General features: G+C 38.9%; 2 protein-coding genes across 16 annotated transcripts in view; one reads left to right on the forward strand and one right to left on the reverse strand.

Annotated features, from left to right (window-relative positions):
* Window positions 1–12260, forward strand: part of Nup50 (nuclear pore complex protein Nup50) — a 142415-nt gene that overhangs the window by 68747 nt on the left and 61408 nt on the right. The gene's annotated exons all lie outside the window — the stretch shown is intronic.
* The window catches only part of Asap (ArfGAP domain of ASAP), a 109890-nt gene that overhangs the window by 44107 nt on the left and 53523 nt on the right, over window positions 1–12260 (reverse strand). For all 15 annotated transcript variants that reach the window (XM_067776705.1, XM_067776704.1, XM_067776711.1 and 12 more), the window contains one exon: window positions 6728–6887. In XM_067776705.1, the coding sequence (XP_067632806.1) occupies window positions 6728–6887 (160 nt within the window). The remainder of the gene's footprint in view (window positions 1–6727; window positions 6888–12260) is intronic.

The raw sequence follows: 12260 nt of genomic DNA on the forward strand, positions 1-12260 counted from the left end.
AGTATAAGAGTTATTGTGAAGTACTCTCAAAGTAGTCTAATAAAGACCATTTTGCATTACTGAATATTGACAGACGGTTTGGAAAAAGCGGAATTTCCTTAAATTCGTTACAATATGTGTATCGTAATTTAGAATACTAGACATTAGCCGCAGCTTTGCACGTTCGAAGAAAATGAAATGTAAATATAAATCTTACTTTAAAAAGCTTAATTTTCTATTTTGAACAAGTAAGGACGGGACTGTCTTCGGCTGTGCCGAAGACTTCATACCTTTCATGAATGGGGCTTAACAATAATCTTATCCCATTCGTAATCTCCGAATAATCGGATGTATAAGATAAGAAATATATAGTGAACAGATCTACATACCTAAACGATTTTTAAGATAAATATAAAATAAAAAATACGTAGGTACTTTGTGTGAGGATGCAAAGTTTCAGGTTTTTTGTGGTCTGCGTGTAAAAACTATGACTACGAATCACGTATTTCAACAATATATGACGTAAACGTAACTATTTGATGAAATTTTATGAATTTTGAAGCTTCTAGCCGTAAAAAAGGGGCAAAAAAATACAGTTTATATGGGGTTTATAATATATGTACCACCGATCTCTATGATTTTTTCAGACAACAATATATACTATACACGTAAGCATTTGGTGAAATTTGAAGCTTCTAGCTGTTAAAATGGGGAAGAAATTGCGCAAAGTTTCTTATCTGAACAATCGGTTGTATGAGATATATACTATGTATACCACCGATCTCAATGATTTTTTCAGACATCAATATATGCTATACACGTAAGCATTTTATGAAATTTGAAGCTTCTAGCTGTTAAAATGGGGTCGAAATCGCAAAAAAATATATATACACACCTGCTCAAAATAATAGGTACACAGCAGTCCTTCAATTTCAAAACAAGAAAAATCCATTTTATTAAATAAATATTTTGAAAATAAAACACATTTTTACCCTTGTCCTATTTATTAATCAAAATAAGCAAACTTCACATTAAAGTAACGAAAAACATATTAGTTATTATTTAAAAACATTATTTGGCCGAAACTAACCTGCTCATAAAAATAGGTACAATTTTGATGAGATAGTAAGTATGAAAAAAATATATGAGACAAATCTTTTGTTTTACACATTTAACATTGCTCAGTTAATAACCAGTATATCCACCTTCATTCTGAACTACTTTAATCATTCTTTTGAGCATATCATTGATTAAAGTCTGGCAGGTTTCTACGGGTATCTCAAACCAAGTTTTTTGAATACATTCCCATAATTGGTCTTTGTTGGAGAAAGGTTGATCTGCCAATTTCTTTCTTAAATCTCCCAACAGGTTTTCAATCGGATTTAAGTCCGGGGATTGACTAGGCCACTTCAAAACACTAACATCATGGTCCTCAAAGGATTTCTTTTAAGACATCAAAGGTGATAGCAGCAGAAATAGGCAACGTAGTTAGTGCACAAACGGTTAGCAGCCGCTTACACAAGGCTAATCTACCCGGAAGAATAGCCAGAAAAGTTCCACTAATGCGAGGGAAAAATTTAAAAACAAGGTTAACATTTGCAAACGAGCATTTGGATTGGTCAGGATCTGAAGGATCGAAAAAGTGGAGAAATATACTCTGGAACGACAAACAAAAATAAATTTGTTTGGAAATGATGCGGAAAGAAATGTAAGTCGCCCAAAAGGTAACGAGTTTCACTTCCGTTTCACAAAAAAAAACTGTGAATCATAGAGTTGGAAATGTTGTGGTATCGGGGTGTTTTTCTTGGTATGGGGTAGGTCCTATATGCAGAACAACCAATAAAACGACAGCTGTGGATTACAAGGACATACTAAAAAATATCATGCTACCCTATGCTGAGGAAAACATGCCATTACGTTGGGTGTATGAGGAAGACAACGACCCAAAGCATACATCTAAGCTGGTCAAGAAATCCTTTTAGGACCATGATGTTTATGTTTTGAAGTTTCCTAGTCAATCCCCGGACATAAATCCAATTGAAAACATGTGGGGAGATTTAAGAACGAAATTGACAGGTCAAACTTTCTCAAACAAGGACCAATTATGGGAATGTGTTCAAAAAACTTGGTTTGAGATACCCGTAGAAACCTGCCATACTTTAATTAATAGCATGCTCAAAAGAATGGGTAAAGTAATTCAGAATGGAGATGTATATACTGGATATTAACTAAGCAATGTTAAATGTGTAAAAGAAAAGTTTTGTTTCATATATTTTTTTTATAATTACTATCTCATCAAAATTGTACCTATTTTTATGAGCAGGTTAATTTCGGCAAAATAATGTTTTTAAATAATAACTAATATGTTTTTCGTTACTTTAATGTGAAGTTTGCTTATTTTCATTAATAAATAGGACAAGGGTAAAAATGTGTTTTATTTTCATAATATTGATTTAATAAAATGAATTTTTCTTGTTTTGAAATTGATGGACTGCTGTGTACCTATTATTTTGAGCAGGTGTGTATATACTATATATATATACTATATATACCATCATATATATATTATATATATCACCGATCTCTATGATTTTTTGACACAACAATATATACTATATACGTAAGCAATCGGTGAAATTTGAAGCTTATAGCTGTTAAAATGGGGTGGAAATTGCGAAAAGTTTCTTATCTGAACAATCGGTTGTATGAGATATATACTATATATACAACCTATCTCTATGATTTTTTCAGACAACAATATATGCTATATACGTAAGCATTCGTTGAAATTTGAAGCCTCTAGCTCTTAAAATAGGGCAGTAATTACGAAAAGTTCCTTATCTGAACAATCGGTTGTGGGGGATATATACTATATATACGACCGATCTCATCAATTTTTTCAGGCAACAATATGTGCAATATACGAAAGTATATGGTGAAGTTTGAAGCTTCAATCTGTTAAATTGGGTAAGATATTACAAAAATCCTGTTTTTCTGAAAAATCGGTTGTATGGAGGATATATGCTATAGTGGTCCCATCCGGTCGGTTCCGACAAATGTCTAATCGGACACCCAAATACACCCACTCACCAAATTTTATCAAGATATCTCAAAAATTGAGGGACTAGTTTGCATACAAACAGACAGACGGACAGACGGACATGGCTAAATCAACTCAGCTCTTCAACCTGATTATTTCGGTATACTTAATGGTGAGTCTATCTATTTTCCTTTAAGGACTTACAATTTTCGGTTTCGTGACGAAATTAATATACCATTTCATTTTCATGAAAGGTATAAAAAATATTTAGAAAAGGTTTTGTTTGTATGTATTTAAGGAAATCAACTTTTTGACCATTTCGGAAAGATCCGGGGTTTTTGCTTCAAAGTCTCTAGGATCGTTCAAACAATTTCAGGAGTAGCTCCTTGCGGAGGGACTGGCCTTCGTTCACTTACTCCAGGGAGGCTTCAAACCTAACCCCGGTCTAAGAAACCGGTACTGCGGCGTCTGCCGAAAAAAGTTTAAGTACTTAAAATGGTCACACTTTTTTCTGTATGTATCGTACAAAGCGTTTCACCGAAGATGTTCTAACTCCTAATACTCGTTGTAGACACGATTTCTTTAAATCGTTTGTGGCTCTTGCTGGTCACGCACAAAGGCGACTTACGGCTGCTATTAATGGTCTTTTAATACGCTGGCCGGGAGCTATAATTCCCGGTGTGAGAACAGTAGTAATTCTGTCCACCACCAGTTGCTACCACGCCTCCTGGCCCTCACGCCACATGCCAGCACAGAAGCTTTAGGACTGCGACTTCGACCACATGCCTTAGTCGACGTCACTTTCGTATAACCTCTAGGTGTAGCTCTGAAGACTTTCTAATTGATTTTTTTTTCGCGCTATGCTGCCGAACACTACCAGAAAAACATCTTGAAATGGTGGGGAGTAACTATTCGGCCAAGGATGCCGCCCTCGAAATCATAAGCAGTCCAAGTGGATATTATTGCGTACCTCATTGGTGAAAATAGTATAATCTTACATAATTTACAGGACTCTGGATAAAGTTCTTAAATGTAGTAACTGCAGACGTTTGTGTTCGAAACATTGATTTCAATAGTCTTCGTTAAACCAATACGATTATTTAGAATGAAAGTCGACCGATTTTAAGTTGAAAGATGTTAAGGTTACATGCTCAGTCCAAACTGTTGTTTTCCTGCCTTTTGATACAAGAATTCATTATAAATAACCGCGTAGCTTCAGTTTTCAGACTAGTTCGACTGTTCACAACGTTAGAGTAGTAGCACACCTGGTCATTTGTTCGACTGTCTTTGAGTGTTCTGGCGAAGGACAAAGCCTCACCTGGTAAATATATGTGCCTACGTATTCACATATGTAACAGGAGCCGTAACGAGTAGGTGATATTTAAACTTAGTTGATAGGCTAGAATCAAAGTGATTCACTTCAAGGGACTAGTTGGGATAGGGCCGCCAACTTTAGAAATGTCAAACCCTGGGTGTTGAAAGATGAAGTGTGAAAATCAAAATTATCATTTCAGACGCTATTTTAAAGTTTCGCAAATAAACAACAGATGTTTGAATATAAGGCCAAGTGGTTTTTAAAACCCTTCTCATCCGTACATACATGTTGTTGTTGTAGCAGTGCTTCGCCCCATCCAATAGGCGCGACAGATCACAAATTGTCATCAATATCCTCTAACGGGAGTCCAAGGAAACTTGCAGTTTCAACAGGGGTGGACCGTAGTGAGAGGGGTGTTAGAGGCGTTGGTTCCACATTACAATTGAAGAGATGGCTGGTGTCATGTGGGGACACATTGCAAGCATAACATACATTTTGTATATCGGGGTTGATTCTGGATAGGTAAGAGTTTAACCTGTTACAGTACCGACATCGAAGTTGAGCTAGAGTGACGCGCGGGGAGTCGTGCGTTCCTCTTCTGCGAGTTCTGGGTATTTTTCCTTACGAACAGGATTCGCCGGGCAATTCCTGGCATAGAGGTCCGACGCCTCTTTGTGGATATCATTGAAGACCTGCTTGTGCTTTTTTGCTTCATACGACTGGGTTCTCTAGTGCAGTATTTCCTCATAATGCTTACGGAGATGACCTCTTAAGCCCCTGAGAGGTGTGGCCTCATCAATCAGATCTCTGTTGGGATGCCCCGGTTTCTGGGTATTCAATGTGGGTGGGGTTCTGAGGACATAAGAAGACAGACCGTAGCGGTTCTGAGGGCAGTGTTTTGACAGGCCTGTATTTTCTTCCAGTAATTAACCTTTAGGCTTGGCGACCATATCGGGGACGCGTAGCATGCAATCGACAGGCCAATTGCTTTTTAAATGATAATGAGCGTTTCTTTGTCTTTACAGCAAGTGCTGCCGGCAAGAGATTTGAGGATTTTATGGGGGCTATGGATTTTAGATACAATTGCGGTGCATGCTCTCCAAAATGTAGATCCTGTTGGAACGTCACACCCACAATTTTTGGGTATAAGACAGTCGGTAGCGTAATGCCCGTGTTTAAACTACTGGAACCTACTATTGATTTTGCACCACTGATTTCGCTTATTATTTTAGCCAATCGGAATATAGAATTTTATTTGAATTCATCATTCCTTAATAATTAAAAAAAAAAAAAAATAAGGAAAATGCAAAATGATTAATGCAAAATCCGTGTTAAGCTGGCTTTGAAAGCGCCTGTTTTTTTAAATAACTTTTAACGGATAGAAAGAGTTAAATTTCGCAATTGGATTCTTATAACTGGCAATGAAGCGCATCCGTTGATACCCCTTTCGACCATATCGGTCCAATTTTCGACATGAACAATAAATGGCCTAGACAGTCTTAAATGAGTAGAGTAGAAAATATAGATGAGCGCCAAACGCCGCCGCGCCCATATCTCTAGCGCATACTACCTCTAGCTTTATAAAAAAAAGGTTGATAGCGCATGGCGGATCGATTTGGTTAATAGTAATATTGGCGGTCGCTGCGACATCGATAGAGTGCTGGCCTAACTATCCGAAGGTCCCCGTCTGAAATGACGGAACAAATAACATAACATTTTTTTTTAAATGGGTCGGCTTCGTCTTCTTGCAGCGATTAGGACAATCCCGAGGGTCTTGGGGAGTGTTATCCATGTTGATGATCCTTTGCCGAATATAGATCCGATATGGTACTAGCCCGACCGAATTCTGGAGATTTCTGATATTTATACACCTTCTGCTAACGTTCGAATCGCTAAAATGTTGAATTAATCACTCCAATATTCAGTATTGCAAACTGGTCTTTATTTAGATTACTTTGGGAGTAGTACTTCACAATTATACTTCACAACCATTAGCGTATTTAAATCAAAACTGATTCGTTATTACTCAGCTTGCGCTGCTTTTATACTCTATATTGCCTCGTCCGCATATTTCTCCAAAGGTCTAGACGTTTCACCTTCTACAACTCTTGTAGCTCATGTTGGTTACCAGCTATATACGTGTATATTTGTAGTTTATAGCCATATGTGTGAGTAACTACTTCGGCTGATGACTACATGTGTATGTGTGTGAGATATCTCTTCGTCGCCTTCTACATAAGCGTTGCTAGCTTTAATGTGGACATGTATATAAAAATGGCTGCTTCATGTTTTTGTTGTTGCGTGATTATTTACTAACAGCCTAGTGATGTCAACATTCGCCACAATATGATGTCCTAATTAAGTTAAACACTCAGATACATCAAATAACATACCTTATAACAGTCTTTTGAAGTTCCACTAGGCTTGGACTCATTTGCGGATTCGCATGTTGGAATGCTTTAGCTAAAGCTTTCTCTTTGCAGTTCACAAGAACTGCCATCCAGGCTTTCTGGTCCACTTCGTCCTCAGCTTGAAAATGGTATGGACGATTATCTGGTAAAAGAGAATTACAAATAGAAAGGTGAGTAGAGCGGGAAATTATTTACAGAGCTCTTAAAAAGTGTGAATTGGTTTAGTGCAACTAAAATATGGCATCAAAAAAGTTGGAGAGTAGTGCTTTTTATAACCTGATATCTTTACTGGGGAAACCACCTTGCACCAAAAAGTTTACCCACAAATATCAATAGAAACGAAAATCCTTGTCAAATTAACTATACCAACACAGCTAAACAATTTTCCAGATACGTTTCCTTCACAGCATGGCTAATGTATCAGAGCCACACCGAACACTTCTCGACAGTAAAAAGGAGTTCGGTCTTGCTATTTTATTGGAGGTTGATCTGTAAGACTAGCCGCAACATTTGATTTGTTTGTCCCCTACCAAAACTTCGATCATTACGACTACGTCTTCTTTTTACCGTAGATACAACATATACTCCGTCTCCTTGTTTATTTGCAAGACGAATATATGTGAAACTCCGTTCAATCCCGCGGCGATATACATATAATTGTACCGATGCTGCAATAGATTCAGCGCGCCCCCTAACTTCACCATACATGACATTCAACTCTTGCCGTTGGAATTTTGGAGAAACTCCTTTTAACTATTTCAAGGTGCTAATGTTGTTCAGGCTTATCAATTTAACTCAATTGTACTTGCTGAATTGAAGAGTAGTAATGGTTTATGTGGTTCGCCTTAGTACATTCTGAACCTGATATTAGGCAGCTTCCTTTCTTCAGACTCAAAGTTTCTATAGATATCTGCTTATAGAAATACCTGCGATGGCAATAGCGCTCCTTGCTGCGGCAAGGCCCCAGTTTCTTCGCATGGTAGCCCCTTGAGGAAAAGGCTCTGTTCAAATACCCTGAAATGCACGCGTGCAAGCCGCTCGGCTCTCACATCACTGAAGTGACAAGCTGCCTGCCCTAGCCATGACCCAAGATCCAATAGTGGAAAAGAAACTATGATATGGGGTTTTCGGTGCGATCAAGTTCGAAGCAACCGTTATGACGAACATAATACGAACGATCAAGATAAATTTAGAAATTGTCGATTTAGGTTCTAATATCAATTTTTCTTTAATATCTTTAATGTACTACAGACATCGAAATGTTACAATTTTATTATATTTAGATATTAACTCGATGAGCTGTTGATCAACTTATTATTCAGAATATAAGGGGGATTCACATGTATGGTAGGAAGTTGTCACAGCTCGCCAAACATCTCCATCGTTAACGCGGGACTTGGGAACTGGCAACCGATGTTAATATTGGCATCCGATCAGCTACCGATACTCCTCTTGTTCGACCAATCAGTCGAATTTATCACGTCTGAGCGACGCACTTTCATCAACTTTCAAGGAAAGTCGGCCGACTATGCAGCATACACAGACAACCATTTTGTTGCCCTACAAACTTCGACTGATTGTTCGCCAAGGAGAAGCAAGGCAGCAAGACCCTGGCAACTCCCAAATCAAGGATAAGAACCCGCGCATGAGACAGATTACGTACAAACACCAGCGAGAGGAACATCTCAAGAACCGCAACCTCCCAACGGTCAACCGTAAAGTCCCTTTCAAACCCAGTCATGTACAATGACAGAATATCCATCGCCTTTGGCGATAAAGTTCTATAGGATGCGAAGAAATGCCGGCATTCTTCGGTTGAGAAATCTAGATGCAGGTCAACAGACACGCACATAAACACAATGCGTCTACTCTATTATTATCACGACCACAGAGGTTGAAGAAGCAATTAAACTTGGTAAGGGTGGTACTGCTACTAAAAGCTGAGAAACCAGCTAGCGGAGGAGATTTATATCGTCCGATATCTCTCTTATCACCAGTACCCAAGACACGTGAAGCCATCATGCTTTCTTATTTCACCACAAACCTGCGACTCGCCAATCATCAGCATGGCTTCTGAAAGTTACAAAGCGACACCAGCGCGCTAAACGCTATCAACACATAAGTAAATTGCGGAATGAACCAAGAAACCACCACAGAACAGTACTTGTAGCGCTCAATCACGGTCAATCATGATGCAAGACTTGGAAGCGTCTAACCTTCCTCCCAATCTCAAAAGGTGGACCGAAAATTATCTGTGTGGTCAGCGGGCATCGGTGCATTTCAAAAACGTAACACCAAAACCCAGAAAATAAAAAAAGAGGATTCGCAACGGGTGGGACAATATGACAATTCGGTTGGAGAAGCCCTCCCCTATGAGGAGATGTATCGAATTTATCTTTTTTCCAGAGAGGGACGCACATTTTATTACTAAATAATAATAAAAAGTAGAAAAATAGTTTGAAAAAATTGCCTTCCTACAACCTTAAAATGCATGACCGAATTATGAGGGCTGACTAATTTTTAATGGTGTAATACTGACTTCACCTTTCTGTATTATTGCATCATAAGGATTCATTTTAACAATGAGATTCAAAGACAGCAGTTTAGAGGTGTCACAAGATCTTGAAAATTGACAATTAAAAGTCCGATATGTCGTCGGCTTATAATCAATACCTTCTACCAGCAAAAACAATAATATTGTGGCGAATTTAAGCATCACTATGTTATTAGTAAATAAAGGCACAACAACAATAAAGCAAGCTGCCACTCTTGTGTACATGAACAAATCAATCATAATTTACACACATACATACAAGGCAACGAAGAGATAACTCACACACGGATGTAGTCATCAGCCGAAGTTGTTACTCACACATACACACGCGTATATGTAGCTCAATTACCAAGCGAAAGATACATCAGTTCTAGAAGGCGAAACGTCTAGACTTTAGCAGAAATATGCGAATGAAGCAACGGAGAGTATAAAACCAGCGCAAGCTGAGTAGTCAGTAATCAGTTTGATTTAAACTCGCTATTAGTTGTGAAGTGAAGTATAATTGTGAAGTACTCCCAAAGTAATCTAAATAAACACTAGTTTGCAATATAGAATATTAAAGTGATTTATTCAACAGTATAGCGATTCGAACGTTAGCAGAAGGTTTCAAATAAGCGGAATTTCCCTAAATTCGTTACAATATTAAATACCCCAATGCGTGATAAAAAATAACGTTGTGTATTCAAACCATTTTCTGTTCTAAGCCAAGTTTAATTTATTTTAAAAGTCAGATAGAAATTTTTGCTATTCGAATGAAAAAAACTAGCGTACCCAGCAGTATTGTCCTGCCATATATTTGAAAAGATGACCTCCCTTTCTCTATCGCTCTCTATATCGTCGAATATACTACAATATTACCACTTTGATGGGTTTGATGGTGAATGAGGACAAAACGAAGTACCTGCTCACATAGAGCAAAGAGTCAGCGCATACGAGCCTTGGCAACCACGCTACTGTTGGCAGCCATAATTTCGAAATAGTAAAAGACTTCGTTTATTTGGGAACCAGTATCAGCACTAGCAACAACATCAGCACTGAAATTGAGCGAAGAATCAATCGTGCAATAAATGCTACTTTGGACTAGGTAGGCAATTGAAAAGTAAATTCCTCTCTCGGCGAACGAAAATCATACTCTACAAATCACTTATCGTACCCGTCCTGCTGTATGGGGCAGAAGCATGTACCATGATAACAGCAGATGAAGCAGCTTTGGGAGAGTTCGAGAGAAAAGTTCTTCGAAAGATTTATGGACCTCTACGCGTTGGCGATGGCGAGTACCGAAGATTTAACGGTAAGCTGTACGAGCTATACGCAGACATCGACATGGTCCAAGGAATTAAAACGCAAAGGCTGCGCTGGCTGGGCCATGTTATGCGAATGAAAGATGACGCTCCGGCCAAGAAAGTGTTTCTATCGGAACCTGCCTATGGAAGCAGGGGTAGAGGGCGGCCCCCACTCCGTTGGAAGGACCAGGTGGAAAACGATTTAAACTCCCTTGGTGTGACCAATTGGCGCCGGTTGCGGGAGCTTTGAAGCTATAAAGCTTTGTATTGCGATTATCAACCCCTTGAATCCCCATGCTCCCTTTTTCGCCACTTCCATGGGAAATATCCCTCGCACTCCCAAACCCATTCCCACATTCATTTCAACTCTAATTCCCCATCTCTATGTTGCCCAAATATTGGAAACCCCCTTAAATAATTACGGAGATATCCGGAATTTCCATTTTTGTTTCACTCTCACTTGTACTCTTGCTTTCATGGGGTCAACTTCTCCCACCTAAATTAACTCATATATGGAATATACTAATAGAATTTGCATACATATATACCAAATATCGCTTACCCCATTCAAATAATTACGGATATATAGCGAAACAATTGTTTCACTCCCACTCTCATTTCCCCTAATTTGGTTTATATATATACATAGGAAGCCCTTTGCTTATATTAGTTTTTACGACACCTTCAGGGGACGACTGGGGCTGGAACAGGGACTGGGACTTGGGCGTTGACTGTAACAGGAACAAAAACTGGGAATAAGGGTTGGAAAAGAATAAAAAAAAAACTAGAGAGAACAGAAAAGAGGGAAGGACAACTATGAGACTGAGAAAGAAATATAGTTAGACGAAAAAAGAGAGATAGGGATAGATGGAGCGGAAACGAAGTGAGGGAAAAGGCGGAGAGGAAGAGACGCAGAAAAAGTGAAAGGCAGAGTAGGAGTAAATAAAAGGAAAAGGAAAAGGGGGAGAGAGTGGAGGGAGATTAAAAGGTAAAACCTTTTTAAAACTTATGCAGAGAGTCCAAAGTTAGGGCAGAGCGACATATGTTGGGTCTGCTAGTTTATTTATAAGATATTGTTAGTTTTTGCTAGAGTTCCATATAGACGGCCATGATGTTGGTTCTAAAATAAATATTATCCAAAAGGTTAACAGTTCACTGACGGACAGCCGGTCAGGGGTAGGGGTGAACTGGCCGGTCAATTAAGATCTCACATAGACTGAATATGGCCATAGTGTTACCAGAATTTGTTTGACGATCAAACGGAAGAGCGCCAGTCAGGTGCCAGGACTTAAGTTATAGAGTAACTCCGATCTCTTGACAAATACGAGATGTTTTCGAGGACCTAGCTTAATTGCTGCTTCGAGATGTGGCAACTCTGCCGCCCCTAACACATGGAGCCTTGACCTGGCGAAAACAGGACACGGACACAGAATGTGCTCAACCGTGTATTCCTGCAACTTCTGTTACTGACGAGGCCTAACTTATAAGCATGTGACGCCAGAAGGCAGTGTCCAACTACTATGCCCATCGTGAGCCTTAAGTCTGCTCTCTGCAGAGATATAAGCCACAGTGTGAGTCTTATATCGTAGGATTTACGCATGATCTTCCCAGCTTCTGTGCACACCTTTTCTGCTTTATGGATCATGTGCAACTCTTGTCTCCCGTTGATTTCTCCCAA

The sequence above is a fragment of the Eurosta solidaginis genome, chromosome 3, assembly GCF_040869045.1.
Source record: "Eurosta solidaginis isolate ZX-2024a chromosome 3, ASM4086904v1, whole genome shotgun sequence".
NCBI lineage: Eukaryota > Metazoa > Arthropoda > Insecta > Diptera > Tephritidae > Eurosta > Eurosta solidaginis.